This window comes from Mytilus trossulus, chromosome 1 (genome assembly GCF_036588685.1).
Source record: "Mytilus trossulus isolate FHL-02 chromosome 1, PNRI_Mtr1.1.1.hap1, whole genome shotgun sequence".
In the NCBI taxonomy this organism is placed as follows: Eukaryota; Metazoa; Mollusca; class Bivalvia; order Mytilida; family Mytilidae; genus Mytilus; species Mytilus trossulus.
Window position 1 is genome coordinate 14,802,762 of NC_086373.1, and position 27,419 is coordinate 14,830,180.

Consider the following 27,419-nt stretch of genomic DNA (forward strand, 5'->3'; position numbering starts at 1 on the left):
TTTGTACGCCAGAGGTGCGTTTTGTCTACATAAGACTCATCAGTGACGCTTAAATCAAATTTTATCAAGCCAAGTACAAAGTTGAAGAGCATTGAAGATCCAAAATTCCAAATAGTTGTGCCAAATACTGCTAAGGTTATCTATGCCTTAGATAAGAAAATCCAAAATTCAAAGTTTTGTAAACGGGAAATTTATAAAAATGACCACATAATTGATATTCATGTCAACACCGAAGTGCTGACTTCTGGGCTGGTGATACCCTCGGGGACTGAAAAATCAATAATCAATAAACTAGGTAATGTGGGCCCTAAAAAACATGAATTGTTTCACATCTATTATGTCAGGACTGTTTATAGCTAACTACACTGTATTGGTTTTTCTCATTGTCAAAGGCCATTGTGTAACTTATAGTTGTTTATATCCACAGCATTTGAATTGTGGTGCTTAGTTATCCCATTGGCAATCACACCACAAAATAACTACATCTCCTTATATTTACAGAGTAGTCAATTGACTAGGTAACATGGAAAAAAATTGCACTTACGAATATATTGTGGGTAAACATAAATATGAGCATCATCTACAGTGGGATAGCCAACACTGGTTCTCTGTGTTAGTTTTATTTCATATTTTTTCATTGGTTCCAATTGAATTTCATATGATATAGCTTCAGGTGGGATATCTTTGTATGTTTTAGTAAAATTTTCTTCCTTTTCAACTTTCTCTCCAAAGAGAACTATTTCCTTCAATATGATTCTGTATGATTGGATAATGCCACATCTCTTTACATCATCAATTGGCTGTAAAGGAAATTCAAACATAACATGTGATCAATATAAAGAGTACAGTGTTCGTCCCAAGGCCTTTTAGCATCATTGTAATGTGATGCTATATTGCTAGAATGTGATGCTATCTGAAATCATTTTCTGATATATAGTGTTATGGATTTGATGTTATAGTTTTAGAAACAAGATGGTATTTCATAAATTCATGTTTACCAGAATGATATAAAAAAAATTCTAAGGAAAATGCTAGTATTTATTGCTCCTATAGCTTAAAAATACTCTATGCATTCTTATCCATTTCATTTCTTTAGGACACCAGATTATAATAATATAGGTATAAATGCTGACTGTTGGTTTGTCTATCTTTTAAAGGTGTTTGTGGTTAAAGAATAGAAGTCTTTTGCACTGTCAAATTTGGTAATCATATTCTTTTTATATGTTTTAAAACAAACAAAAATACCATCAACAAAATTGTCACATTAAATATAACAATACTACTTGTTCAAGACTAGGAACCATAGATTTGAGAGGTGAGACAAGGATGACAGAACTTTGGAATAAGGGTCTGAAAGCAGAAGTCAGGGGGTGTGAACCAGAGGGGAGGGAAATGGAAGAAGAAGGATAAATAAATGGGGAATGTGTCCAATAAGACAAAGATAATGCCCCCTCTTGCATATTACTTTAAGGAGGGGCATAACTCTAGAACAGAAAAGTAACACCACCAAAATTCAAACAAGTAACTTCATCTGTATTTTGTGGTAATAAGCATTGTGTATAGGATTCATAGCATTTGGTTTAGACAGACGGACAAGGGTAATTGGGATCATTGCTTGAAAAGTTTCTTTCAGCTGATTTTTGCTGAAAGTAGGGTTAGGGATGTAGGAGAGATAATAATTGGGACGCCACTGTCCCCCCTTCAGCTAAAATGAATTTATATAATCTATTTTCTGTTTACAGAATATATACATCTTTTTGTATTTTGTAAGCATTCAAGATTATGAAGAGCCAAAATGACAAAATCTTATTATAACTCCTATGAATGATTTTTGTCATTATTGTCCTTATTAGATCTTATCTTAGTGGTCATTTAAGTTTCCTTTTTGATTATTATACTTTTCAAGGTATAAATGGCTAAATTGTTGGAAATTAGGGATAAATAGGATTATGTTAATTTTCTAAATACTTAGGTTCACAAAATGTTTATAGAAATATACAAACAAGAAGTACATACCTCCCAATAGATTTTAATTTTCTCTGGATCATTCGATTGTGAAAAGTAGCCTGGCCATAATGTTGGAACTGCACGAGGCACTGAAAAATAGGTTTTGTATTTGAACAAATGTATTTTATACATGTACAATTAAAAAAACAGTAAACAAGTAAGAAGAATGATGCCATTAATACATCAATCTTATGAATAATTATGAATACTATATAACTACATGTATTGGTACATAGTTTAGCAACAGTAATTATATACCAAACTATTTTTATAAACTTCTTTAACAGGTTATTCATCCACTGAAATTAACAAGAATTTGTCCATAGTACATGGATGCCCCACACACAATCCTTTTCTATTTTCATTGGACCATGAAATTGGCATAAACATTAGAAAAATCATATAATAGGATGATAAAAACATATGAACTTATCTGATATTCCAAGTTGATTAGACTTCAAATTCAGCAAAAAAACTAACTTGACCAAAACTTTTCCTGAAGCAGAACAGTATGGACAAAAGAACAAACATGCAGACCAAAAAAAACATAATACCCCTAAGTGGGACATACAAAAGCATGAGTAAATTTGTTTCAAAATGTATCTGCTTCATATAAATCAAAGCGCTGTAAGCATTGTAGGCAGTTAACCAAAAACCAAGGCAAACATAATTATGAAAACTGTGGCAATATGTTGCTTCAACTTTTTTTTAAAGATTTAAAAGAACAAACATTAAAAACATTCATATATAATTGTGCATTTATGTTCATTTAATGAATTAAACATTAAGGCAAATAATTCATATTTTATCAAGGTTTTCAATAGCAACGCACATGACCACGAATGGTCATGAGTCTTTCATGAGTCAGCAGTGGTACAAATTTGCAATGATTGCAGTTCTTCTAGTTGAGCGTAATTGTTCGTATTAGTTGACTGTTAGTTGTTCAAGTTGACTTTAGTACGAGGTTGTAAAAGTATTAATGAACTTGCTTCCCTAGAAAGAAAAATGAGTTTGTGTTTTACAGTACAAAGTTATGAGACACAAATCAGACAAATGTTTACTACTAGTCTACAGGGATCAATGGTGAGGTCTGACTGACCTGTCCATAGTAAATGTAAATGACTCCCACCTTTACCCCAAGTCCATGATGTCTAAATTTGGAATAAAATGACAGGTGTTAGGGTCTAGCAAAGTGATATGCATATGTGTCGCCTATGAGATTGACCTTGTATGTCATTCAATCTTTTTGAAATGAAAAACAGGAATGAATATGGTTAAGGTGTTGGTATCTTAATCTTTTTTCAAGTTCTCAAAACACACACAAGAGGGTGTGGGGTGACCCTAGGGACTACCCCTATTTTTCATTTAATTTTTTATATTGTCCCATACATGAATATATATGTTTAGTTTAGTTTAGTTTAAACATATTTATTTATAGTGGATTGGGAAACAAGTTTTGCAACTTATATTAATCCCTTTCCACTTTGCGGGTGCGAGTGCTGCCTTGTAGCGGCATTAGCCTACTCTTTTTCGAAATCTACAAGGGTGTCTTTAACGTGCAAGAGATGTGGCTCTCTCTTAACACGGGCCAGCCATTTATCGTCCCCGTCCGACGGACTATCATCGTTTCCTCAAGACCATACTCGCAAATGGTGTCAAGGGAGAGCCGAAAATTGAGTTCCTGAAATTTCATTATGAATATATATGGTTTATGGGAGGGGATCTAGACCATTATCAAGTTTTCAAACAGGAGTAGTGGGGACCCCAGTGACTTCCCCTATATTTCATTTGATTTGTTATATTGTCCAATACATGAATATATATGGTTAAGGGGTGGGGATCTCATCTGTTTCTAAGTTATCAAACAGAAGTGGGTAGGGTGACCCTAAGGACTCTCCCTATATTTCATTTGATTAGTTCTCATACATGAATATATATGGTTTAATTTAAAGGTGGAGATCTCGACTGTTTCCAATTTCTCAATCAGGTGACTGCAGGGACTCCCCCTATATTTTAATCTAGATTTGGGGATTCCAACTGTTTCAAAGTTCTTAAACATGAGGGGAAGGGTGACCACGGGGACTTCCCCTATATTTCATTTGATTTGTTATATAGTCTTAAGGGGTGATGATCTCGATTTTTTCCAAGTTCTCGCTCATGAAGGTGTACAGTGACCATATGGACCCCTTATAATTTATTTGATTTGTAATATTGTCCCATACATAAATATATATTGTTTAAGATTGTGGATCTCGACCGTTATAAATTCTAAGACAGAAAGGGGTAGAGTGGCCCCAGGACTCCACCTATAGTTCATATGATTTGTTATATTATCCCATACATGAATATATATTGTTTAAGGGGCGGGGATCTTGACCGTTACCAAGTTTTGGTCATTTTGGTTTCTTGTGGATAGTTGTCTCATTGCCAATCATACCACATCTTTTTTTTTATATAAGAAATATTTTAACTGACCTATCAAAATTGAGAAGAAAAAAATACCCCTTGAAATTGCAGTAATATGTTTAACTTGAAAAGCATTTAACATGCATTAACAACATTCATCACTGATAAAAAATATTATACTGTTACCAGGAACATATATATTGTTAGATAAACTGTTTCCAGCTGTCACTTGTATTGGATTTTGACATTAAAATTGGTGTACAAAATATTTTCTGCTTTTTCCTTCTTTCAAACAATTTTGGTTTTAAATTCTAGAGTTTATATTTATTAACCATGCGTAGCTGTATTTTGTCACCTGTCTGGATTTTTTTATTTGATAGCCCCAAACCCGGGATTACCCTTATCCGCTTCCGGAATCGGATCCGATATTGTAATCTTGCGGCAGCCATTTTGTTTACAATGTTGTCTGTTTTGACAGAAAGTGAGATACGATTTTACTCGGATTTAAACATTATTTATTGGCGATTTTCTGTATAAAGGTAGCGGTTGAACAAATTGAACATCGCTGTCATGAATAGTAATGATGAAAATAAGTTTGAGATTGTTTTTTTAGGAAACTTTGGTAAAAATGTTTGCAAAGTTATGTTTTTATTTTCTTTCAAGGTCCGTCGGGCGTAGCTAGTAATTAAGTAGAAAGTCTGACGGCAAAAGTGGAAGGTCACAGACCCCGGACCACCGCTAATTAATTTGAACCCCTGCTTCCAAATTAAAAAGATACGAAAATTTCGTCTTCTAATTCAAAATTGCCGCCAACAGCGTGATCAGTTGAACTTATATACATAGTTGACTACGTATTGACGACAAACAATATTCCTACAAGTTTTGCAATTTGGGAAATCTTAACTACTTGTCTTTAGATATTTTCGGCGATTAAATATTTCATACATTTGTTCTTTGACATCTTAGCCAAAAGCTCAGGGGATAATAAACTAAATAAGGATTCCTAAAGTGCTCTACTTCCTATGTGTAACCTCAAAACTTTTGGTCATATTTTTTTTAATCCAGAATGAAAAGTATGAAAAAACTGTCCAATAAGTTATAAATAATATAGTAGACAGCTAGATAATAACAATGGCACGTATTTCAGCATTTATTGGGTAGCACACAAATCCAGGGTGCTCGCATAAGGCAGCTTAACTGCCTAAAAATGTTCCTCTGACATACCTGCCAACTTTCACAATTGAGGCATGAACTGCACAATTTTCTAACCTTGTCCAGATTGCATGAACATGACAGTGGTTGATCTAAAAATTTTGATAAATGGAGGCCCACTGACAGCCTAAGAAAGGGCCTGCTCCTGTCATGCTTCAGTGATTCCCTATATGATAAATCATATTTCCCCCAAAAAAGAGGGACCACAGACACTTTCGTAATCTGGCTCTGCATGATTGAAGTTCTTAAAAAAGTTCATGAAAATATGTGTTGATCTATTCTGATAAAAAAATAAAATAAATAAAAGTCTTACCATCTTCTGCAGTTCTTATAGAGGTTGTAACATTGTCACTCCAGAAACTTACCATCTTCTGCAGTTCTGATAGAGGTTGTAACATTGTGACTCCAGAAACTTACCATCTTCTGCAGTTCTTATAGAGGTTGTAACATTGTGACTCCAGAAACTTACCATCTTCTGCAGTTCATATAGAGGTTGTAACATTGTGACTCCAGAAACTTACCATCTTCTGCAGTTCTTATAGAGGTTGTAACATTGTGACTCCAGAAACTTACCATCTTCTGCAGTTCTTATAGAGGTTGTAACATTGTGACTCCAGAAACTTACCATCTTCTGCAGTTCATATAGAGGTTGTAACATTGTGACTCCAGAAACTTACCATCTTCTGCAGTTCTTATAGAGGTTGTAACATTGTGACTCCAGAAACTTACCATCTTCTGCAGTTCATATAGAGGTTGTAACATTGTGACTCCAGAAACTTACCATCTTCTGCAGTTCTTATAGAGGTTGTAACATTGTCACTCCAGAAACTTACCATCTTCTGCAGTTCTTATAGAGGTTGTAACATTGTCACTCCAGAAACTTACCATCTTCTGCAGTTCTTATAGAGGTTGTAACATTGTCACTCCAGAAACTTACCATCTTCTGCAGTTCTTATAGAGGTTGTAACATTGTGACTCCAGAAACTTACCATCTTCTGCAGTTCATATAGAGGTTGTAACATTGTCACTCCAGAAACTTACCATCTTCTGCAGTTCTTATAGAGGTTGTAACATTGTCACTCCAGAAACTTACCATCTTCTGCAGTTCTTATAGAGGTTGTAACATTGTCACTCCAGAAACTTACCATCTTCTGCAGTTCTTATAGAGGTTGTAACATTGTCACTCCAGAAACTTACCATCTTCTGCAGTTCTTATAGAGGTTGTAACATTGTGACTCCAGAAACTTACCATCTTCTGCAGTTCTTATAGAGGTTGTAACATTGTGACTCCAGAAACTTACCATCTTCTGCAGTTCATATAGAGGTTGTAACATTGTGACTCCAGAAACTTACCATCTTCTGCAGTTCTTATAGAGGTTGTAACATTGTCACTCCAGAAACTTACCATCTTCTGCAGTTCTTATAGAGGTTGTAACATTGTCACTCCAGAAACTTACCATCTTCTGCAGTTCTTATAGAGGTTGTAACATTGTCACTCCAGAAACTTACCATCTTCTGCAGTTCTTATAGAGGTTGTAACATTGTGACTCCAGAAACTTACCATCTTCTGCAGTTCATATAGAGGTTGTAACATTGTCACTCCAGAAACTTACCATCTTCTGCAGTTCTTATAGAGGTTGTAACATTGTCACTCCAGGAACCAGTTTCTGTCCTGTTCTCAAAAATTGGTCTAACTTTAATTGTTATATTGTATAACACATATGGCAATAGCTTAGTTAAAGTCAGAGGGTAAATTTTAGAAGCTGCTATCTGAAAAAACAAAAAACAAAAAAAACATATTTCAAAACTGTTACACTATTTTTTAGAGATCTATCTATATATAGGTTTGAACATAGTTTTCAATTTAGACTCGTTTATATATATATATTCATTCGACTTTTAGGCAGACAATATAAATTTTAGCTTGAGTATAGAATTTTCTATTTTCCTTCACCTTTATATAAATATTTATCATTGCATTAGAAGTACCCATATCCCATTTTTACACAATTCATTGACATTAATGATTATAATTGAATTTTTTAAAATTCTTTAAAAGTAACCTGTTAATTAGCATTGATCTCAAAACATCACCAAAGTCAGTTCCTTTATGAATCATTCTGTATTTCATTACATTAGTTTAATAATTAATCATTTTAAAACATGTTAAGCATTCATGTGTTTTAAAGAATAAAACAAGTTTTAAGATGTATAATTAAAATCTGAAGCTGAACCATATCTTCATGCTTTTTTTACAATAATCAATTATGCTAAATTTAGTATAATTAATTAAAAGATAAAATCTATGCATTGTGTAGGAAAGACTTTGAGAAACCAGTAAAATTGAAGGGTAACTTTTACCACCATTATTTAATTTTCAAAATATTGTTGATAGCAGAGAAGTTTTATAGAAGTTTTTTTTTTTAACTCTCCTCAAGGATTTGTACAGTGACACTATCCTTGCTATCCTACCAGTACATAGTTTGCTAACACTAAAAAAGGGATTTAAAATGTGTTTTGACAATGTGACAATATGTATTGTCAAAACACAACAAAACTAACTTACAAAAGGATACAAATGAAAAATTGATGTTACATGATCTTAAATCATAATTAAAGCTTTATGATGTTATTTAATAGCTTTAGTCTCCTTAGAAAGCTTTTTTAATTTTTCTTCAAAAAGTTGAAATGTTCTAAGCCTACATTGATGGTTAACGCTGGTCTCAACTCTTGTTTTATATATTAAAATAGCAAGCTTTAAAAAAATTACAACAAAAGTACTGAATAACAAGTATGTGTCCATAGAACATTGATACCCAACTTGTATTATCATTTTCTATGATCAACGGACCATGAAGTTTAGGTCAAAACTCTTGTTTGGAATTAAAATTAGAAAGATCATATCATAGGGAACAAGCCTTGTTTTATAAATTTGAAAATTAACTGTCTAGAGTGGATAGTTATCATACTCAAAACATTGGTAGAATCTATATGCATATATTTGCACCCTTCAAAAGCAATAAAAAAAGAGATACTATTAATTTGCATAATTGAAATAAAAACACAAACAGACTGCTGATGTTTATACAACAAATCTTTAAAATAGGGTTGACAAATATTTGTAGAAAAAACACACAATTTTCTTATTTTATCAGAGCCTACACTGGACAGTTAAGTAATAACTAATTTGCTTGACAGGTCACTTATAACATGTAAAGTTTATTTCTAATTGGCTTAAGTGTTTCTTGTACAAAATTAAAGCTTAGTGGTAAATCAATATATTAGCACACACGTTACACAGGCAAATTTTGCTGAAATCAATTAAATTTCTTTTCATGTAAATTCAAATTTCACATAACTTTAAGTATTTCTCAAATTTGTTTAAATCTTGCATCAAAGATTAATGCTGTCTAATCTTTATATAAACTAACATAAAATTGCCTGTATAAAAATTCAATTTATATCATGTTGACGACCACAATTGCAATAAGTCACAATTATTCCCGACACCTCCGTGCATTCAAAAAGCCAACATACACTCTATTAAAAATTCTTTTAATAAATTTAATCTTTGTATAAATCAATCAAATGGCAATTAATGGTTTTAGACTGGATATTACAAACAAAGTAACACAATCATTTTGGTCAATGGTGTTATTTTTTTTAACTAAACTGTTCAAATTCCTAACAATAAATCAGTGCAAACATAATAAAATTTCCATTGCATCAAATTGACTTCAAATCAATTTTATTCTAAAAATTTATACTTAAACAATTTAAAACTTATGTTATGGATTCAAATTATTTTAGAAGACATGTTAGGGCAACCAACAATATATAAATATATGATTTAAGGGTTGGGATATAACCAGTTTGATAAAGGATCAGTGAATCTGGATTTGGTGTTTAGATGGTAGGTGATTCAGGACTATAGGTTTGGCTAAGGATCAGTGATTCATGACTAATCATGATTAAGGATCAATGAATCTGGATTTGGTGTTGAGATGGTAGGTGATTCAGGACTGAAGGTATGGTTAATGATAAGTGATTCAGGACTAATCATGGTTATGGATCAGTGAATCTTGATTTGGTGTTTAAATATCGATGGTAGGTGATTCAGGAATATAGGTTTGGCTAAGGATCAGTGATGCAGGACTAAGCATGATTAAGGATCATTGAATCTGGATTTGGTGTTTAGATGGTAGGTGCTTAAGGACTATGTATGGTTAATGATCAGTGATTCAGGACTAAGCATGATTAAGGATCATTGAAACTGGATTTGGTATTTAGATGGAAGTTGATTCAGGACTATGTATGGTTAATGATCAGTGGTTCAGGACTAAGCATGATTAAGGATCATTGAATCTGGATTTGGTGTTGAGATGGTAGTTGATTCAGGACTAGGTATGGTTAATGGTCAATGATTCAGGACTAAGCACGATTAAGGATCAGTATATATGGATTTGGTATTTAGATGGTAGGTGATTCAGGACTAGGTATGGTTAATGGTCAGTGATTTAGGACTTAGCACCATTAAGGATCAGTGAATCTGGATTTGGTATTTAGATGGTAGGTGATTCAGGACTAGGTATGGTTAATGGTCAGTGATTTAGGACTTAGCACCATTAAGGATCAGTGAATCTGGATTTGGTATTTAAATGGTAGGTGATTCAGGACTAGGTATGGTTAATGGTCAGTGATTCAGGAATAAGCATGATTAAGGATCAGTGAATCTGGATTTGGTATTTAGATGGAAGTTGATTCAGGACTAGGTATGGTTAATGATCAGTAATTCAGAACAAAGCATGATTAAGGATCAGTGAATCTGTATTTAGTATTTAAATGTTAGGTGATTCAGGACTAGGTATGGTTAATGATCAGTAATTCAGGACTAAGCCAGGTTAAGGAGCATTGAATCTGGATTTGGTATTTAGATGATAGGTGATTCAGGGATAATTGAATCTGCATTTGGTATTAAATGGTATGTGATTCAGGGTTCATTGAATCTGGATTTGGACTTTAAATGGTAGGTGATTAATGACTAGGTATGGCTAAGGATCAGTGATTCAGGATTTAGTATGTTCTTAATTGTAAATGATTCATTACTAGGTATGGCTAAGGATAAGTGATTCAGGATTTAGTATGTTCTTAATGGTAAATGATTCATGACTAGGTATGGTTATGGATCAGTGATTCAGGATTTAGTATGTTCTTAATGGTAAATGATTCATGACTAGGTATGGCTAAGGATAAGTGATTCTTGATTTAGCATTTTCTTTATGGTAAATGATTCATGACTAGGTATGGTTATGGATCAGTGATTCAGGATTTAGTATGTTCTTAATGGTAAATGATTCATGACTAGGTATGGCTAAGGATCAGTGATTCAGGATTTAGCATTTTCTTCATGGTCAATGATTCATGACTAGGTATGGTTATGGATCAGTGATTCTGGATTTAGCATGTTCTTAATGGTAAATGATTCATGACTAGGTATGGATTAGGATCAGTGAATCAGGATTTTACATGGTTTAGAATTGTTCAGGATATGTTTTTCAGGATATGAAATCAATTAGAGCAGGTTTATCATGGAATAATGTTTTTTCCATATCTATAGAAGTGATTACTATTTGTAACTGTTATGAAATAAATAGATATAGGAAGATGTGGTGTGAGTGCCAATGAGACAACTCTCCATCCAAATAACAATTTAAAAATTAAACCATTATAGGTTAAAGTACGGCCTTCAACACGGAGCCTTGGCTCACACCGAACAACAAGCTATAAAGGGCCCCAAAATTACTAGTGTAAAACCATTCAAACGGGAAAACCAACGGTCTAATCTATATAAACAAAACGAGAATGAGAAACACGTATATATTACATAAACAAACGACAACTACTGTACATCAGATTCCTGACTTAGGACAGGTGCAAACATTTGCAGCGGGATTAAACGTTTTAATGGGCCCAAACCTTCTCCCTTTTTCTGAAACAATAGCATAACATCACAACATAGAAAAACATACGATAAAATATCAATTGGCAGACTTAACTCAATCAAAAAACGTATGATTAAATGTTCCTTTATAATATAAGTTTCAAATGTAAGAAATATTCTGTAGTATCACTTTTGTTGGAAGACATATTACATTGAAACCTGTTTAAACAGAACCCCTTCCTGACTAAAGATTTTGTTCGCTTTTGGCAAATGTTTGGTTTTATAGCTGAGGTTCACAATGCATACAATATGAAATGAAAGTGCTTTAGAAAATGTTTGTTTATACAGGTTTTCTATTTAAGCAGGATTTTATTTAAACAGGTTTCACTGTACTATAATTGTTCCTGACAAATCAAAGACTAGGGCATGGATAATTATTTCAACAAGAACAGATATCAAAAGAGCATCTGTTAGAAGGAACAAATGCATGTTGCCATTGATATAACACTATATTTGTTTATGAACAATGGTGTTTGGGATATTTGAACAGTTTAAGGCAAAATTAAACAGCTTCGTTCTTACTTTATATAATGTATAGTTATATCTATCAATTGCAGATATTCTGTCTAGTAGTTTCTCTGTCTGCCAATATAATAATTACTAAAATCAATAACCAGCTTATTGCCAATCATGACACAATATATATATAATATATATATATAAATTAAATTTCAAAATGCTCTTTAATTTTCTATACTTTTTCTCCAACCAGTTTCACATCTTTGTGATAATCATGGATGATAATGTATATATATATTTTATATATATGTTACACTCAGAAACGTGTCCTTTCCCCCAAATGTGTCCTTTCCCCCAATTGTGTCCACATCGACGTCAATGAACTGCAAAGCATGTCATTTGTAAAAACACCCAAACTTATCCCTTTTTTTAATAAACACCCAAACGTGCCCAACCCCCAAAACGTGTCCATATCAACCAAAATTATTTTCTTTTACATCATTTGCATCCATATCATAAATAAGTATGTTATTTGATTATTGTTTTTTTTATTATTGTATACTCATTTTACGATCTTCCACTATTTCATTAAAAAATAAAAGATAAATTACCTTAGGTCTTTTTCTCAGTGCATTAAAATTTTTGTAGCATTTCACTCTTTATAATGTGCCATCAGTTGTATTAAGAAAGGTAACATTTTTTACAAAACTTCAAGGGATTGAAGTACTTTCTTACTGAAGTCATAAAAAAATTGGTCTTTACTCACATTTTTTTTGGGATTAAAATCCAAACTAGTGTTAATTACAAATAACTGAAAAAATTAAGGCCCAATCTTAAATTCCCGTTATGATAATAGAACCTATCTATAGTATATATTGTTAACATGATGTTGTTTAAATAATGAATGAAATATTTGGCGCTGGACATTATGTCTCTTTGTCTTCATGTGTCTTTTGTGATGCTTATTACTTAAAATTTTTATTAAAAATACCAATGCTGTTAAAAAATTCGACTGAAACCCGCCGTGCAATATTCTGATTAATATAAAAGGCATTATCGGAGTTAATTAGTATAAAATAGTTTACACAACTTTCAACTGTACTAAAATTGTGTATGTTCACTCTACATGAGCATGAAATACTTGCAACTGGACAATAAGCAATTTCAGTCAAAAGTTTATTCATTTGTGAAAGATTAATTTTCTAGTTAAGATAATCATTCACAACTGGCATTGAACAGATTAATACTAATAAATTACCACTTCATCAACTGTGTCCCCTATCAAAGAACTGCCGTGAACGTTATTGATTTCATTTAGGACATACATGTATTAGCCATAAAAGACACGAGACATTCTTGCATTTAAATGTAAACACATTTGGGCAAATAACAATTATTGTTTGGGCTGTTAAATCAGACACGTTTTGGCAATATTGAATATTATGGACACGTTTTGGGGACAATAGACATGTTTGGGGGATTTGGACACGTTTGGTAGTGTTACATATTTCATGTATATATAGCAAAGCTAAGATTTGAAATACATGTTTTACACAATTTTATGCAGAAATAAAATGACATCATCTAGATAAAGCTAGTTTACTATATTTCTATTGTAAAATTTTATAATGAAATATAAAAAAACAAACAACATAAAAAGTTTGAAAGACTAGACCTTGTTTCAAAATTCATCAACATAACAAGAATGTGGCCATAGTACACAGATGCCCCACTCACAGTATCATTTTACATGTTCAGTAGATCGTAAAATTGGGGTCAATACTTTAATTTGGCATTAAAATTAGAGAGATCATATCATCATGATCATAGAGAATATCATATGTTTCAAGTTGATTGGACTTCAACTTCATGAAAAACTACCTTGACCAAAAACTTTAACCAAAACTTTAACCTGAGCTTTGCACTATCTTTTTCTTTGTTCAGTGGACTGTGAAATTGGCGTCAATACTTTAATTTGGCATTAAAATTAGAAAAATCATATCATAGGGAACATTGTGCACTAAGTTTAAAGTTGATTGGACTTCATCTTTATCAAAAACTACCTTGACCAAAAACTTTAACCAAAACTTTAACCTGAACTTCGCACTATCTTATTCTTTGTTCAGAAGACTGTGAAATTGGGGTCAAAACTTTCATTTGGCATTAAAATTAGAAAGATTATATCATGGGGAACATGTGTACTAAGTTTCAAGTTGATTGGACTTTAACTTCATCAAAAACTACCTTGACCAAAAACTTAAACCTGAAGCAGGATGAACGGATGCACAGACCAACGAATGAACGGACAAACGGAGGCACAGACCAGAAAACATAATGCCCCTCTACTATCGTAGGTTTTAAAGACCAAAAAGATCAGTCGTATAAAAACTTTGCAAAACTTTCTGTATTTACCGTATCATTGTGAGGTAAATATAGGAAAAATGAGTAAACGAAACATAAATAAATATAAAACTGTAAAAAATTGCAGATGATACCTGCAAGCAAAAATTACAGCCTTATTTGGTGCAGACAATCTCAAAAAGCTTAATTTTCATTCAAGAAATAAATAAATACCACAGACAAATATACAATGCATACATAAATATAAACAAGTTATATAACAAAGGAATCACAATTTGGTACTGAAAAATCCCTGATCCAAAACAACATAATATAGGGTGTATGGTAACAAAAATAAAGCAACTCAAGAAAACAACCAGCAACAAAACATAGGAATTACAGTGCAACCCTTGTAAATAATATATCATGCTGCCTACCGATCTCGGATATATTTGAACATATTCCTTCTGCTAAAAATATACAAACACAAACTAAATGATTTTTTTTTTTTTTTTTTTAACTTTTGATTTTTTTATTTCCAACAATTACAACATATACATGATATACATATAATATAATACATATAAGATACATACAATATCATTTTTATATATAAATCTTAATTGGAAATATTTTACATTTTCTATTGAAAAGATAAAGAAATAAAAAAGAATAAAAAAAAAGTAAAATAAAATAGAAAATAAATAAATAAATAAAGAAGGAAAACAAAAAAACAAAAAATAAAAACAAAAACTCAAATGGATTATCCAGTTACATCCCTATCTTTATTTTTAATATCACATAATTATGCTGAAAAAAAAATTGAAAATTTACGAGACATATTTCTTTCGTAACAGCCATCAACACGATCAAGTACATAACATGGCAATAATATTTTCTTTAAAAAAGATTATAATTAAGTTGTCATAAGTAATTGTAACAACTAAATGATTTTTTTGTAATGATTAAAATTTGAAATATCCTATGTTTTCTTAGCCATTTTTTATATATGTTATTAATATTATTCAATTTATATGAAACAATTTTGAATAACGTGAATACATATTGGAACATGAAATGACTGTACGACAAAATACGTAAAAATACGTAAACTGAGACATATCAATACAGAACTATATCAAGACTTTATTCCTTACCATCCAGCTCCCCTTTGTATCATATTCAGAGCTGTATTGAATTTGGAATTTCTTCGACATCTGTGAGTTAGAATGTTCCCATTCAAGTTTGATTGCAGTTGAATTTTTCTCAATATATTTCAAGTTTTCAATTGGAGCTGGTTTTACTGTAAAAAAAATAATCGTTATAGTAGTCAAATGAACAATTACAGATATATTTTTCATTTATTAGCAGCTTTATTCATTCTTTCTGGATCATTGTTTAAAAAGAATACAAATTTGAATGTATCCCTGTATCCTGTAACTTTTTTCTTTTGAGTAATTTTCTTTCCCTTTTTATTTTATCTCTAATTTTGTAAATATAAATAAAGATGTGGTATGATTGCACCTGAGACAACCCTCTACAAGAAACCAAAATGTCACAGAAATTAACCACTATAGGTCATCATACTGCCATACGGCCTTCAACAATGAGCAAAGCACATACCGCATAGGCCTCGAAATGCCAAATGTAAAACAATTACAATGAAAAAAATGGAACACTTCAGATCTTAATGTGGACCAATTTAATAATTGGGCCCAAAATCCAAAATTTAAATACAAAGCAGTATGTTTAGTAAGACACCTTTTTGACCTCCAAAAATAGGAGTTTTACAAAATTGTGAAATTGTAATCTTTTCACTAAATTAGCTATTTATTGGAAAGTAGAATGCTTCTGCTACGTAAATATAGGCTGTTTTTGACAATACAATGTACATATATCGGGTACTAGCATCATTATTAGTCATGCTGAATTACTTAAATTTTCACAATTTTAGCATTTTAGTTAAATTTTAGAAGGTTTCCGTCTTAAATGAAGGTGGCCGCATATGTGTTCATTCATAATATTGAAATGTAAGTTTTATTTGATGATAATACATACCATACATAAAGGTTAAGGCATATTTGATAGATATTTCATATTTAAGCTTGAATCTAAGCATTTTTAAAGACTAAATCAGTTAAAATCTTTCACAAAAAACTAATCAAATCAATCGAAATAGACATGTTAGTGTTTAAAAAGTGTCCAAAATCTTTTGTTAGATCAACCTAAAATTTGAGGTCAATATCGGCCCTTACTGGACCTACTCCTTTAGATATAGTATATCAAAGAACCCTGTAGTATTCAATTTAAGTTGAAATCAAACAAACCGTGCCCGGAAATTTAGATATGATCCATGTAAACTTGTTGCTCCTTTAAATAAACTTAATCTAAAAGTCTAAAAGGTTACCTATTCAACACTGTAATAAGATCATTGAATATTGTTTTTATTGGTATAAATATTGATTCTGTTATCAGTAGATTAAAAGCTAACTTAAAATATTACTAGAATGTTATATACATATACATTTTCATGGATCTACAATCTGTCGATACCTGTAACTTGGCATTGCACAAGGTCATGTTTTTCTCTGGCTGTTTATGACGTCTTTACACTAAATCCATTGTATGTTGGATGTGTACGGATTGATTGTTTAGTCTTAGGGGCATGATTTTTTTATTAGTTGTTAGTGGCTTTGAACTAGCTGTCAGATAACTGCGAGTACTCTCAGATCTGTTCATTGTGTTTTTTTGTGTCGGGATGTATAATTACCCGGCCACGTCCACTTATATTTTTTGTCTATCTGATGAGTTAAACCTTTTTCAACTGATTTTTATAGTTCGTTCTTATGTTGTACTGTTATACCACTGTCCCAGGTTAGGGGGAGGGTTGGGATCCCGCTGACATGTTTAACCCGCAACATTATTTTTGTATGTGCCTGTCCCAAGTCAGGAGCCTGTAAATTCAGTGGTTGTCGTTTGTTTATGTGTTACATATTTGTTTTTTGTTCATTTTTTTACATAAATAAGGCCGTTAGTTTTCTCTTTTGAATTGTTTTACATTGTCTTATTGGGGCCTTTCATAGCTTACTATGTGGTATGGGCTTTTCTCATTGTTGAAGGCTGTACAGTGACCTATAGTTGTTAATGTTTGTGTCATTTTGGTCTTTTGTGGATAGTTGTCTCATTGGCAATCATACCACATCTTCTTTTTTATAAAGTTTTATTTTGGATACATTGGACCTTTATGTGGATACATTCCAAAACCAGGGCCAAAATCAAGAACCCTAAGAAGTTAATGCTAGCTAAAATCAAGCAAATTTCAATGTCTGACCCTTTAAATCTGGCCCATTTAGATAAGCTTGAAAACTTACAAAATATAACTACAATGTACATAATAGATTTAACAAATCAATTATAAAAAACTGAGAAAATAGTTTCCAGACAAAATTATCAATCAAATATATCACAAATACAAGGACACAGTCCTAACAAATACATTTTAATTACATCTCTGATTATGTCCAACAATAAATATAATGATTAATTATCAAATACATGTTAAAAAATAGGGATAGATAATAAAGTTTTTTTCAAGTCTGCATATATACTAAGTCATTAGTGATTTTTTTTTGTGTGAATGTTACTGTAAATTAAATATAGTGCCTTTAAGTTTTTACCTACCAACAGTTCTGGTGTTAAACTCAAATCGGCTGATGTTAGAAACATGACGTGCCACATTTGTAATATTAATATCCATTTCCACTTTGAGGAGATAAAAATCTTTGTCTGGAATGCTGACTTTTAAACAAGTGCCATCTCTTTCTATGAACTGCTTTTCTATTTCAGATAGCATTCCTCTGAAACAAAAATCATGAAAACATGAACTAAACTTTTATGATTCAAAAGTTTAAATACAAAAAATTTGCTGTGATACATGTATATAGTTAAAACAAAACTCTTATGACTCAGATAATGAGAAGAAAACTGATAACTAGTTCAGTGGTCCTTGAAAATCCGTATCTATTAATTCATCTGACCAGCAGCAGTTGAGCCTTGGCAACAGAGTGGTCTACTGTATCATTAGACTGTCAAAACTGAGGAACTCACTTGTTCCAGAGGTGGAATCTATAAACTCATATGAAAATCCTGATCTTTCACATGATCATAGTGGATATTTATGTGTTTGTATATATTTTGTAAGTAAGACTGTATTGTCTTCTATCATTGATCACCAATTTACTGTGGAATATATTATGTGGTGTTGTACATGTTGAGGCCAGTGTTTTGCGAAAGGAAATTACTGCTGAAGTTATAAATACAAATTTTTCACATGGATACAAACATTGTAACAGTTTATGAATTTTCAGTACTTTCCATAGGATTTCTTCTTACTTTTCTGGACATTGTATTTCATAAATTTTGTCTCTTTATGATTAGGTATATCTGTGAAAATTCTGTCAAGAGAGGGTCCAAGAGAGGGTCCAAAAGATGTTTTCACCCATTTTTTCATCTGCGATCAACCCCAGTTTTTAGTGGGGTTCGTGTTGCTAATTCTTTATTTTTCTATGTTGTGTCTTGTTCACTATTATTGTTTATCTTTTTTTTTAGCCCCGGTATTGTCAGTTTATTTTTCAATCTAGGAGTTTGCCTGTCCCTCTGGTATCTTAAGCCCCTCCTTTGATAATTATATTTACTTACAAGATGCCAAATTTGACTGCTACATTAACCTTTGTATAACCTGGGAGGTTCCATCCTCGGTACACAACTCCAAGGTCGAACCAGCATGTCAAGTTCAACCAGTTATACGCTAGGCAGCGTAAACTTTTCACCGGAGTAGGTGGAACTACAAAATGACATGATAAAATGTAAATTTACCCTATGCGTAAATACACTTATTACATATATGCTGAAAACTTCACAATTGCAACATATTAAAGTTATATGTTTTTTGCTTCCTATTGCAAGTTGATTTAATTTAATCATTTACAACTGTCCCTATATTTGCTTTTCTTAAGTTTATTTTCTGTTTTATAAGCTCTCCAATGTTGAAATATGTGTTTTTGATTTTACAAAGATTTTCGCCTTGAGCATCACTTTGGGGACTTTAATTGTCAAATGAGTATTTGGTGCAGTTAAACTGGTTCTGTGAATGTTATATCAGTTCTGGTTATATCTTCAGAAAAGTATATGGTTGCTATAAGGGAGCTACCATTTGTTTTTAATGGGGGGCTAGGATGAAAAATTTTGTCCTGCATTTTTTTTTAGTTGTAATCTCTGTCCTGCCTTTTTATTTTTCACTCTATCCGGTCCTGCTTTTTTTTTTTTTAGTTTATCCTGACTTTTTTTACAATAATTGTCATCCTGACTTTTTTTTTTGCAAGTGTCTCATCCTACCTTTTTTTTTACTCAAAACTCCTGTCCTGCCTATTTTTTTCAAATTTCATCCTAGCCCCCCCATAATAATCAAATGGTAGCTCCCTAAAATATTTGAGAAATTCATAAAAAATTATTAATCCTTATTCAGTGGAAATGAAATATTATACAAAAAGTTATTCTCTCGGGAGTTCAGTGCATCAGGCAGTTACTATAGCAGTGATTTATAGCGTTACTTTAAGCATGCTTTGGCAAAACAAACATTTTTATATATATCCAATTCCCTAAGGTAGTAAGGGACTTTTAAAAGAAATGTATTTTATATATTCATGTGCAATTAAAATAGTTATGCCAAACTTGTTTTTTCAAACATTGCTGTATTTAAAGGCTTATATGTGTGAAAAACAAAACAGATATCTAGAAAGGATAACTTTGACTTAATATTCCCCAAAATTCAGTAAATGACGTCACTGTTTTTTTTAAATCTTAAACTTGAGAGAATAACTTTAAGTTTACTAAAAGTTACATAATGAAGGTCATAATAAAAGAAAAATAAATGATCTAAATCAAGCATGATACAAAAATCAATGTCAACAGTTTTTTGAATGCATTGTTTTAAATAATGTTAAAATTACATATAGTATAAATCAATTCAACAGTGTTTCTTAAGTAAGTTACTGAAAAATATGAAGATATGGTATACAACAGAGTGAGAAGTACAGCATGATATGACTTACACCACCAATACAGTCATTTCATTTTAACATTTCTTTTCAGAGAGGAATTTCATCAAACAGAATATTAATGTAAATTTTATGATATGGCCTTACTAATTCGTCACAATTTGGAAAAAAGTACATGTATAAAACTATATATCCAATGATAAAAAAATTGTTACTTCATATATAAACTAGAGGCTCCAAAGAGCCTGTGTCGCTCACCTTGGTCTATGTGAATTATAAACAAAAATGGAGATGGATTCATGACAAAATTGTGTTTTGGTGATGGTGATGTGTTTGTAAATCTTACTTTACTAGTCTTGCTGCTTACATTTATCTCTATCTATAATGAACTTGGCCCAGTAGTTTCAGTGGAAAATGTTGATAAAAAATTTACAAATTTTATGAAAATTGTTAAAAAATGACTATAAAGGACAATAACTCCTTAGGGGGTCAATTGACCATTTCGGTCATGTGACTTATTTGTAAATCTTACTTTGCTGAACATAATTGCTGTTTACAGTTTATCTCTATCTATAATAAAATTTAAGATAATAACCAAAAACAGCAAAATTTCCTTAAAATTACCGATTCAGGGGCAGCAACCCAACAATGGATTGTCAGATTCATCTGAAAATTTGAGGGCAGATAGATCTTGATCTGTTAATAATTTTACCCCGTGTTGGATTTGCTCTAAATGCTTTGGTTTTTGAGTTATAAGCCAAAAACTGCATTTTACCCCTATGTTCTATTTTTAGCTGTGGCTGCCATCTTGATTTGATAGTCGGGTTACCGAACACATTTTTAAAACTAGATACCCCAAAGATGATTATTGCCAAGTCTGGATTAATTTGGCCCAGTAGTTTCAGAGGAGAAGATTTTTGTAAAAGATAACTAAGATTTACGAAAAATGGTTAAAAATTGACTATAAAGGGCAATAACTCCTAAACGGGTCAACTGACCATTTCGGTCATGTTGACTTATTTGTAAATCCTACTTTGCTAAACATTATTGCTGTTTACAGTTTATCTCTATCTATAATAATATTCAAGATAATAACCAAAAACTGCAAAATTGCCACAAAATTACCTATTCAGGGGCAGCAACCCAACAACCGGTTGACCGATTCATCTGAAAATTTCAGGGCAGATAGATCTTGACCTGATAAACATTTTTACCCCATGTCAGATTTCCTCTAAATGCTTTGGTTTTTGAGTTATAAGCCAAAAACTGCATTTTACCCCTATGTTCTATTTTTAGCCGTGGTGGCCATCTTGGTTGGTTGACCGGGTCAGGCCACACATTTTTTAAACTAGATACCCCAATGATGATTGTGGCCAAGTTTGGTTCATTTTGGCCCAGTAGTTTTAGAGGAGAAGATTTTTGTAAAAGTTAACAACGACGACGGACGCCGGACGACGACGGACGCAAAGTGATGGGAAAAGCTCACTTGGCCCTTCGGGCCAGGTGAGCTAAAAATAAGATGTGTATGATTGCCAATGAGACAACTATCCACAAAAGACCAAAATGACACAAACATTAACAACTATAGGTCACCGTACGGCCTTATGTTCATTTAACCCCTAGACAGAAGTTGATTTATTGAAAATAGATCAGCTCCAGAAATATTTAATAAAGTAATTTAGAAAAAATAACAGAAATAATTCCTGCTAAATTCCAAGAACTTTACCATTGTGTTTTCAGAGAATAATCAAATCTAATTAGAACTAGAGATAACATCTGAACACCATTCTTTTTATTTGATAAAAATGGAATGAATTTATACAATGTGTCTTGATCAAATATCATTCTTATCCAGTCTGGTACAGTGGAACATCTATAATGATAATAAAGTTTTGAACATCTTGATAAACTTCAACAAGGAGCAAAAAACTACACTTATAAGGAATTTAGAGCTATAAATTGGTTTAATCTTATGTTCTATGTAACAGTTTATCTATCTATCAGCTGGATACAAGTTTTTGTAGTCTACATAATGTTATCATCAGTAAATCATTTAAAAGACCTACAACGCACCTATTTTTCAAACTGTAATGGATTTTTATAGAGTGTGGGCGTTTACGATAGAGTTACAATGGACTGTTTTGGGATAATCTGATTGTATTATGTTTTGTGTTTTATTGTCCTGAATTGTATCTCTATTGGAGGGGTTTTAATTTATTATTCACTCCCATATAATTCAATTCAAGCATGTGTCTATGTTACTGAGAAGACATGGATTATAAACAAGTCAAATTTGTAGTTTGTGTTTATAAAATGCATTGTGTTGCAGGTTAATACATTATTTCGTTTCATTATACATTTGTATTTTAATGTTAGCAGTTATTAATGGAGTGCATATCTGTTTGTTGGACGTATTTTTTCTTTTTGAAGATTAAAATCAAAATTTTGATAAAAAAAAAAATTAACAATGGACTAATTCTTATATTAGTCCGGGACTTAATACATACACATCTATATCATGTATATATAGTTCTGAATCCATAAAATAAAAAATTAACTTCATTTGCTTGCACATTCTTGACATTTCGCCTCTTAGAGAATATTAGAATTAATATACATACAATAAGTACTGATAAATTGTATCTTGCTTAAAGTCCAGTGGCAAATATTTCATGCCTGTTCAGGAAGATGGAAAATGTTTTGTATTTGGTGATCATCATTGTGTTTTGATTTAGACCCTCAAATAACTTATAATAACACACCTTATTAAATTTTCAAAGATTTATCATAAAAGGTTGAATAAATTGATATATTTTTGAATAGTTGGGCATTTATTATCCTATTAACATGTAATGATGGAATTTCTAAAATCACAGTATACAAAGAAGTTCACATTATATGGCAATAATCCAGAAAAGGTCATTTGAGTTGACTTCACAAACATTTATATGTTTTTATACCTACAAACAAAAATCAATCAGATTTCGTAGTTAAATAACATTTTTCGAAACTTGTACATGTACTTTGTTATAATTGAATACTTATTTTGGGAATGGACATATTGATTTTAGTTCTTGACTTGCTTGTTTCACAACACATTTTTTATCACAGTTTCAAATGTAGTAAAACTGATAAATTATTCAACGTTTGAAGATTAATCTTATCTCTTAAATCGTAACATTCCAGGACAAGAATAACTTCAAATAAGACAATAGTTGTGACTGATAAAATAGTGGTCTCAATTTAACCATAAGAATATAGAATTACAATTGATGAGATCCATTGAAAAAACAAACCACCATTTATTATTAATCTTTCCACATCAATCCACGCATCAATCTCCTAATAAACCAGGCTGTTTGTCAGGAGCCAAAGCAAGGTTAACAATAAAACAAACATGCAAATTTATCTCTTTTTAAGGTTAACAGACAGCAGACAAAAAATTGTTGTTGTTATAAAGCCACTCATAAAATTATGTTTAAACATGTCTTCAGGGCTCTCAAAAACCTGCAAGCACAGTGTAGTAATATTATCTACTTGACAGAAAAGGGAATATATCACAAAATGGAAACCTAAATTCAAATCCTTTTGAGAACCCTGTTCTTTTGGACATGAATGATTAAAGAATCACAGCAAAAAGGATTAATTTTTTGAAGTATTTAAAATTCCTTACAATCGAAATAAATGACTTTTATCTCTCCCACCTCACAACTGGTTTCGTTGTTCACATCATAATAGCATTTATAATTTAACCAATTTTGATCCTCACAAAGTGGCTCTTCGATCTGATCTCTTATAAAAATTTCTATGATGTCAAAATTTGTAATATTACTTCCTGGAAGTAACTTATGTGTTACACCACATTTTTTCACTTTGATATTTAACTTATCAGCTGAGAAATTATGAATTGTCTGTGTATTGATGGAGCAGGTAAAATTCACAGATTCATTAATATAAGAAAAATTACTATCCTCTGATTCACCAATAAGAGTAAACTCTGGAAAAAAAAGGATAACTCATATTTAATTTTGGGAAAGCAAACAAATAGAAACTTAAATACCATCAAATTTTTGTTTAATCGTATTGCAAACAAAAACCCTTTTTTACTGTAACTCACTTGACTGTGAAGTGTTTTATTCAAATCATTTCAATACAATAAAATTCTGAACCAATTTGTTTCATCAAAGAAAACAGTACAACTGGTCAAGAAGTTGACTTAAAAACTCTTCAAAGGTCATTAAAGTCAGCATGCCGATATAAGTACTGGTACATTCCTCTTCAATGGTAATATTTGATTTGATGACACAAATTGCAGAATTTCCATTAAACTTAAATAGTTGAAATGAAACACTAACAGTTATAATGCCGTGAAGCAAAATGAATTGCAATTCTTATGATTGCAGGTATATGGTGCCCATGCATTTATGGCAGACATGTTAACAAAAAACACAACTGCAACAAAAATGCACATTTTCATACAGATTCAGTATTTCTAGCAGGGCTAGAAATAAACTCTATTGAACTTTCGAAAGGAAAAGACAGAAGATGATTATTAGGGTCAGGTTAACCTACAGATGATTTTAGGGTTCAGAAATTTGTTTTACAGGTGATTTTAGGGGTCAAATGTTTGGTTTAAAGATGACTTTTGTGGTAAAATGTTTGCTTTATAGATGATTTAAGGGGCCAAATGTTTGTTTTGTAGGTGATTTTTGTGGTAAAATGTTTGTTTTAGAGATGATTTTAAAGGTCAAATGTTTGTTTTAGAGGTGACTTTAAAGGTCAAATGTTTGGTTTACAGATGATTTTAGGGATCAAATAATTGGTTTATTCAAATGTTTGTTTTAGAGATGATTTTAAAGGTCAAATGTTTGTTTTAGAGATGATTTTAAAGGTCAAATGTTTGTTTTACAGATGATTTTAGTGGTCAAATGTTTGGTTTACAGATGATTTTAGGGGTCAAATGTTTGGTTTACAGATGTTTTTAGGGGTCAAATATTTGATTTATAGATGATTTTAGGGGCCAAATGTATGTTTTATAGATGATTTTAAAGGTCAAATGTTTTCTTTATGTATATGATGACAGACTTAAACAATGATAAATTATGTTATCATAGATTATGTTATCACAGACCACTGCGGTCAAATAAAACAGAGGTATAAATTGGGTTAATATGTGAGAAAAAATTCTTACAATCAAAATAAATAAGGTCTGTTTCTCCTACGGGACAACTGGTACCATTCTTTGTTTCATAAACACATTTATATTCCAACTTTATCTGATTCTGATCTTCACAATGTAGGTCCCTGATTGGGTCCGTAACATACATTTCCATAAGGTCTGATGTCTCAATCAAAGTTTGGGGAAGTGGGTGATTAGTACCACATCGTTTCACTGATACATAGAAATTAGCAGCTGAGAAATTTTGAATGGACTGTTTTTGGATGGAGCAAGTCATATTTGCTGATTCACCAATAAAAAGGAAATGAATGTTCTCTGTAAGAGTAAGTTCTGGAAAGAAAGAAACAAAATTCACAGTTTTGATTTATAAGAACTCTAAAACTATCTAGCATGCTGCTAATCTTATAACAACCTATATAATAAGCAGCATACAATGTATGTATCGTCATTTCAGCACGTAAGAGTGATCACTAGCCACTAATCATCGGAGTAATAATATCTCAAATTATTACTTTTAGTTGCTGATTATTATTTTTTTTCTATAGATGACATAGAAAATGACAAAAGACATATACCATAATATTGCACATGCACAAAATGTACAGTTTGTGAATGTACAGTTCTACATAAAATTTGCATTAGCAAAAAAAAATATCTTACAATCAAAATAAATAAATGTTCTTCCCACAATGCAACTGTCATTTTTCTTCCCGTCATAAAAGCAAACGTAATCTAAATATGGCTGTAGTCTACAAGGCAAATCTTCAATAACATCCCTAACATAAATTTCCTTTGACCCATTTATTTGGCCAATTTGTCTATGCAGCGGCTTTATTTCTTGACATTTATTTACTCTGATATTTAAATTTTCGACAGAGTAATTTTGAATGGTCTGTTTGTTGATCATGGTGCAAGTCATATTTGCTGATTCACCGATAAATAGGAATTTAATATCATCCATTACAGTAAGGTCTGGAAAGAAAAGAGGAAAAACTTTTAAGCACTTTGTAATGGACACCAAAATAATGTCTTGAAAATATTTTTTCTATACTAATCTACTTTTTAAAATCTTTCTGAATTTCTTATTATTTGGTAGCTGTCTTTTTAACATAGATTAACCTATCCTTTCATTATTACCGTAAATTGTTCATTTGGTTTTAATTAAACAAGTAAATTGAGGCCTTTTGATAGATCTTTCTTTACTTTAACTGCTTAGGATCTATTAAATAAATGTTCCTGTGAAGAAGGGCTTAGTAGACACTTATAAACCCTTTAACCTTTGACCTTCTGATCCTAATTATTAATCTCATAAATAGTCAAAAAATATCATAAGACTCTAAGAGCATCATCCGTACATAGTCATAAAATATCATAAGGACCTAAGAGCATCATCTGTACACAGTCATAAAATATCATAAGGACCTAAGAGCACCATCCCTGCAAAGTCAAACTAGAGGATCTCAAGAGCCTGTGTCGCTCACCTGTTACTGTATTTACTGATGTCAGTCATCTTGGTTGGGAGGTGGGGTCATTAGACACTTTTTTAAATAGATACCATAGTGATGATTGTGGCCACGTTTAGTTTAATATGGCCCATAGTTTTAGAAAAGAAGATTTTTGTACAAGTTACAAAAATGACGAAAATTTGTTCAAAATTGACTATAAAGGGCAATAACTCCTTAAGGGGTACTCTTACAATTTTTATCATGTTAATTTATTTGTAGATCCTACTTTGCTGAACAAAATTGCTGTTTACAGT

General features: G+C 31.6%; 1 protein-coding gene across 3 annotated transcripts in view; it reads right to left on the reverse strand.

Moving 5' to 3' along the window:
- Positions 1–27,419, reverse strand: part of LOC134716122 (uncharacterized) — a 56,657-nt gene that overhangs the window by 11,625 nt on the left and 17,613 nt on the right. For all 3 annotated transcript variants that reach the window (XM_063578914.1, XM_063578920.1, XM_063578904.1), the window contains 8 exons: positions 25,673–25,990; positions 19,124–19,268; positions 18,107–18,282; positions 15,583–15,728; positions 14,863–14,895; positions 7,239–7,395; positions 2,017–2,096; positions 545–800 (listed from right to left, as the gene is read on the reverse strand). In XM_063578914.1, coding sequence (XP_063434984.1) covers positions 545–800; positions 2,017–2,096; positions 7,239–7,395; positions 14,863–14,895; positions 15,583–15,728; positions 18,107–18,282; positions 19,124–19,268; positions 25,673–25,990 — 1,311 coding nt within the window. The remainder of the gene's footprint in view (positions 1–544; positions 801–2,016; positions 2,097–7,238; positions 7,396–14,862; positions 14,896–15,582; positions 15,729–18,106; positions 18,283–19,123; positions 19,269–25,672; positions 25,991–27,419) is intronic.